The sequence below is a fragment of the Medicago sativa genome, chromosome 3, assembly GCF_051527215.1.
Source record: "Medicago sativa cultivar Bolivia chromosome 3, Bolivia_mono, whole genome shotgun sequence".
Lineage (NCBI taxonomy): Eukaryota > Viridiplantae > Streptophyta > Magnoliopsida > Fabales > Fabaceae > Medicago > Medicago sativa.
In genome coordinates, this window is record NC_140751.1 from 13,257,710 (window position 1) to 13,263,709 (window position 6,000).

At 34.4% G+C, this 6,000-nt stretch overlaps 1 protein-coding gene and 1 long non-coding RNA gene across 3 annotated transcripts; both read right to left on the reverse strand.

Moving 5' to 3' along the window:
• Nucleotides 1-1,271: 1,271 nt before the first annotated feature.
• Nucleotides 1,272-3,453, reverse strand: LOC146935877 (uncharacterized). Its single transcript, XM_085750932.1, has 4 exons — nucleotides 3,360-3,453; nucleotides 2,969-3,244; nucleotides 2,774-2,881; nucleotides 1,272-1,894 (listed from the first exon to the last, which is right to left on the reverse strand). The coding sequence occupies exons 1-4, from the start codon at nucleotides 3,378-3,380 to the stop codon at nucleotides 1,517-1,519; spliced, it is 783 nt and encodes a 260-aa protein (XP_085607058.1). The 5' UTR covers nucleotides 3,381-3,453; the 3' UTR covers nucleotides 1,272-1,516.
• A 343-nt stretch (nucleotides 3,454-3,796) lies between these two features.
• Nucleotides 3,797-6,000, reverse strand: LOC146935878 (uncharacterized). Of its 2 annotated transcripts, XR_015030385.1 has the most exons (4): nucleotides 5,527-6,000; nucleotides 5,350-5,413; nucleotides 4,683-4,786; nucleotides 3,797-3,913 (listed from the first exon to the last, which is right to left on the reverse strand). It is a non-coding gene; the product is annotated as an uncharacterized LOC146935878 (long non-coding RNA). The 2 variants fall into 2 exon arrangements; XR_015030384.1 differs by lacking the exon at nucleotides 3,797-3,913 and having other exon boundaries at nucleotides 3,920-4,786; nucleotides 5,527-5,971.

Here is a 6,000-nt window from a genome sequence, read left to right on the forward strand (position 1 = left end):
ATCTTCATCATTGAATTCGTACCTTCGCAATTCAAGCACAAGTGCGATCACGAAGGATTTTTGGGAAGAGAAGAAGAAAGATCAAAGAGAATTTGAACCAGTGAAGAAGAAGAGGATGAAGAACTGATTTATTTTCAGTTTTTTTGCAAAAACTTACCAGAAGTATCAAGAATACATCCAGGATCCAAGTCTTCCGAAGAATCCAGTTCAAATCTCCAATCAAATTCAGGTAAACACATAAGAACCCTCTCATTTTCACGTATGATCATCATCGAAGGTTCGTAGTGAGAAATAAATCGAAGTGAAAACCTTGAAAAGATTTTGAAAAACTTCGAAACCGAACCCTAAAAATGTAATTCATGAAGATTCACCGTTTGTTTTTCAAATCAGAGTTCAAATTTGTATTCAGCATAGAAAATAGGTTAGATTAGGGTTTGGTTTCAAGAAGATTAGAAAAAACTTGAAAACCCTAGAAACCGTAAGTTCAAAGTCCGATCTACTTCGTTTTCATCACAGTTTCACAAAAATAACCTTGGATCTGTAAACTGGAGAGGAAGACGAACATTTCTGGGTAATTAATTTAGAAAATAGCATCAGTTCATCGGAGAAGATGAAGATTCCGATGAATCTTCATCTTCCTCCGCCGTCCTCCCCAGTTTCCGGCAAGGTTAACGTTGCAGAGGGTTTAGAGAGAGAAGGAGAGAGTTAGAGAGAGAAGTTGAGCCAGTCTGCACTACTAGAAAAATCAATTTTAGAGAGGGTAGAAATCCCTCACTAAACTACCAGAATTCCCTCGCAAACTAATTTAGTGACGGATTTAGTGACGACCGGTAATCCCTTAAGAATATTGGCCTTGCTAAATATTAGTGAGGGATTTTGGTTTCCGTCCCTAATTGATACGGATACAATCCCTCACTAATTATATAAATCCGTCACTAAATATGAACCAGAAATGAGATGAAATTTGGACAAATCCGTCAGTAATTAGTGAGGGATTCTTGTTCCCTCTCTAATAGTGAGAGACTACTCCATCATTATTTAGCATTATTTCCGTCACTAATTAATGACGGATTGGTTTTCCCTCTCAGATTGTGAAGGCATATTTCATCACTAATTGTGATGAAACTGAATTCCCTCACTAATTGAAACAGAAATTTATGTTCAATTTCCTACCAGATTTCATTAATTAATTATATTAATATTTTAACTGCATTTACTATATTAAACCATATAGAACATGTTGGAAATTATAAATATGCAATAAAAAACACTTGATAAATTGTCTTCATACCCATCACAGACATTCATCACCATAAAAGTCACAAGGAAAATGTCAATAAGTTTACAACCATTGTTCAACTCTCAAAATACATAAAGAGTCATAAGGAAACTCTCAAAATAAGGTTCATAATAAATGCTTAAAACATTTTTAATGGTACTAGAAGTAGCACATTAGCTAATTTTGCAACCAAGCTATCAAAATAACCATATATTATACATATTATATATCTATATATCAAGTAGATGGAGGTGGAGGTGGATGTAGATGACCTTGAGAAACCATTTCCATCAATTTAGTCATTTGCTCCCTAAGAAAACGTGAATCTTCCTGCGATGCACGAATCAACTCCTCATGAGCCTTCAATTTCTCTTTAAGTGATGAGTTTTCAGCCCTCATTTGTTCAAATTCAGATTGTAAGATGCCGTCAGATCTGGAAGATCTAGACGGCTTATATTTCCCTGCTATCGGGCCCAAACCATATATACGACCCTTCTTATTTACTCCTCCAACAACATCTAAGAAGATAATGTTGTCACTTTCATGTCTAGAAACATCATCCCCTAGTGCCTCCTCATGTGAATCCCTCTCAATAATTCTTTTTTCAAACTCATCCTGCAAATTAATAATATTTTACTAACAAGTAATAATTTCATACTTCATTCAGTCAACATAAACAACTTTTTTTTTAAAAAAAATATTGAATACATGAATAATTCCAAGTAAGTATATGAAATATTTTGATAACTATTCTCCCCTGGTCTTAAACAGAGTACTTTGTCAACTTTGTCACCTGATAACTATATGAAATGTTGGCCTAAAACCTTATCTTTTTTTTGAAATGGCAAATATTATTCTCGACAAGTCCGTGCAAGAAGCACTAAAAGACTCGCGGTAAAAGAGAAAAATACAATAAGATGCCGCGATTAAACGGGACATCAAAACAAAGAATAAAACCCCAAGAAAAACCACAGAAACATGTTGTGAGGCCGACGTATACAAGCCATAAACTGCCAGCATACTCCTGCCTCACACCCGAACCGGCCACCAAGAACCACACCAGCTAAACAACAAGGGGAGGGACTCAGCTGAAGGCCTCACAAATAGCCAGCACAGACCGCTATACCAGCAAGAAAACAGCAGCTAACAGCGGCCCAGACTACTGATTTTTACCCGGTATGCTATCCTAAAAACTTATACTGTGTTCACTGCTTGCCTATATCAGTTTCGCAGAAGCATCAAACAAACTAACATTATGATATATCTTTTTGTCAAGACAATTAATTATTTTTCTCAATCTGCTTCTAAAACATACACTTACAGACTGCTACATATCTGCTTAACAATTAGCATCAGTGCAGAACCTCCATAAAAATAGCATCAGTGTATAACTAGTTCCCAACAACTAGCATCAGTGAACAATTATTTCAGCAATATCCCAACAAAATAGACTAAATATTCATCGTTCAATAAGGTCATGAAGTAATAACTTACAGCAATATCCTTTGATTTTGAGGAAACCCACTTACTTGGATCACCTTTCAATTTGTGTGTGTATTCAAATATTTCCCAAGATGTTGGAGTCACTTCTGGAGATGCTTTCTAAAAACAAAACGGATCAATCAATTTTAATTGAAATTAAAATGCTTAACCTAACAAATACAATTAAACTCAAATTCAATTACTTACTATTCTCTTAGAAATCTCAAATGTTGGAATCGACCCTCCAGTGTGGAGTGGAGCATCAGAAGATTTTCTGTTTTTGCTGTTAGTTTGTGCCTTGCTTTTCCATTCATCCTCACTCCATTTTTCATCCAATTTCTTACGCATTTCAACTGGAATCCAATCACCATCATCTTCCCCTGTTCTGACCCTATACATTGCACTTGAGTATAACTGAGAGGCTTTATGGTCAAATGACTTCTTAATCTCTCCATTAAGTTCAGGTAGCCACTTAAACTTCCTCTACAATATAAAAAATATAGGTTGATAATAGAATAAAGCAATATATTGAGAATAATCTACATGAAAAAAATATATAACTAGTAAGATACGTAAATATTCATGAATACTTTCATACATTAAACTCTCTAAACCACATTGCAATCACACTATGTTTCCCGTTTTTTTTTTCTTCAGCCTTTAGTTCTCCATACGTTGTCCAACATCCATCAAACTTTGATCACAACTTTCAAACGAAATGACAACTTGTTTTATGATAATAGTAAAGGACCAAGGTAGTTTTCAATTAGATCTTGGCTAGTAGCACCAAACATGAAAGGTGAAGAAGGAAAATAAAGTAATCAGCAATATTCAGCTATAGCTATAGAAAATATCCTACATATTAAAATTTTAAGCATATTGCTTGAACCAAATTGTAAAGATAAGGTAGTCAAGTTTAGCCAAACTAATGCTCTTTACCTTTAAAACAAGGGAAAAAGTAAAAATAATATGATATGACTAAAAAAGAAGCAAAGTCAGAGAGAAAAACACAATAATATGACTAATGCTCTTTACCTTAAGAAAGAAATTTGCTCCTGCCACAAGAAAATTCCTTTAATCTTCGATGTCAAGACTAACACCAAGTATTTCTTTGAAAAGGTTGGTATACTTGGATGCTCCACCTCCAATAGCCTTCATCACAAAATTAATGCATTAGTCTAGTACCTCATAGCATCAAAGCGGAAGACATACGGAAAAGGGGTCAAAATTAACCATTTTGATAGCTTTCTAAAACAGATAATGTTACAATTAGATATTTTATTTTGAACAGCAATCATATTAACAGCCAAAAATCCTCTCAAGCAGAGAAAGATCATGCGAAACTGAACCATAACACAGGCCCTGAACATGAAAACACTGCAGGGAAAAAACGCAAACAGCAACTCCTACAACTACTGTCAATTGCTGCTAACAGAGGAAGCAAAATACCAATAACAGAAGGCGAAAAAAACAGGCCTAGCCAATGCGCACAGGCTGAAGGCAGCAGCCCCACCCTTACCCCCACAAAAACACCTAGAAAACTAACTCTCCCTATGTTACAATTAGATATATTAATACCAATAACAAATGAAATGAACAGAAAAACCATCGACGTTGGTTTTTAATTACGAGAGGGCAGAGGAGATCAGATATCATTTTTACTGTTGAATTGATAGAAAATATCACATAAGATTAATCACTCTTTAAGGCTCCCTGCACAAAATATCACAGAAAATATCACATAGTCATACATACTCCTTTTCTATTGTCCATTTTTTAAGAATTTTGTTATCATTCATCTTTTTTTTTTTAAACAGAAATATTATTAAGGCTCCCTGCACAAGACAAACGAAGGAGACCAAAACTGCGATACAAGGTGCCGTATATAGGCGGCACCGCAACACCCACAGAAAAACAGAACCTGAATAAAAAAGGCCACGCAACTGACAGAAAACACTAACAGAAACTGTGAGGAAACAAAAGCACAAAATCCCCAACCGAAGTAGCAGCACACAAAGCCAGTACCTGCAAAAACAAAGCACAAGACTTCTATCAACACTACAAAACGGTTAGCAGCACCTAAAAGACAGTCATGCTAATATGTGATGTGAGGATAGATTTCAAGAGCATCGTCTTCATATGACTTAGACAGTAAAAGCAAAGTACATAACTCCAAATGTTAGCCATGTAAAACAATAAAAACAAATATCACAAGTAAAAAAATCATACAACATCATCCAAGAAAGGTTGTAAGAATATCCTATTGACCTCAAATGTTCTGAATTTATATAACATAATCTAAAATTTACAAACCCTATAACTCTAAATGTTTTCAACAACATGTCATATAACAGAAAAATTTGAACCCAAAATCCAAATGTAAGGTCCCCTTCCCTTCATTTCAACAAGCTTTACTTCAAATATGGCCATGATAAAGATAACAGTGAATATATAAATTAAAACAACATCAGAAAAATAATTATCACAAACATTAACTTCACTGAAGAGAAAAACTATAAAAAAAAATATTAAAAAAATAGTAAAATAATAAATAAATAAATAAATTCTAAGATTGAGAGAGAGGTTACCGTGATGATTTTGGGAGTCAGATTTAGTGAAGATCTACAAATTCAGCTTCAAATTTAGAAGAATCTACAAATTGAACATATATATTAGAAAAATTAGCTTCAAAATCAGAAGTGATGAGAATGGGGAGAAATTTCAAATTAAAACCCTAACAAAGAGAAGAAATCGCTGAAACTGACCGATGATATTTTGGACTGAGAAGGAGAGAGCTTGCGATTCAGAACTGAGAATGGAAAGAGCTTGCAATTGGGAAAATTTGTTCTCTGAGTCGATTCAGTTATATGATATTTGGAAAGAGCTTTATATTTGTTCTAAGAGAGTGATTCAGTTTTGAGAGAGTAGATTGGGAAAATTTGTTCATCTGAGAGAAGAGTGAATGAACGTTTGGGGAAAATTTTGGGTTAATTTTATTTTAGGGTTTGGATTCATCTTGAGTTTTTGGGACTGAGAAGTTTTGAAGATGAGTGTTTGGGTTTGTGAGTATTGAGTTCATCTTGAGTTTGTGGGTATAAAATTTGTGGGATAATTATTTTGGGGTTTGTGAGCCAAAAAAAGAGGGGGAATATTTCAGTATGAGAGGAGGGAAACCAAAACGTGAAAAGAAATGAGGAGGAAATAATTTAGTTTTGGCTAATGAATTTAGTGAGACTTTT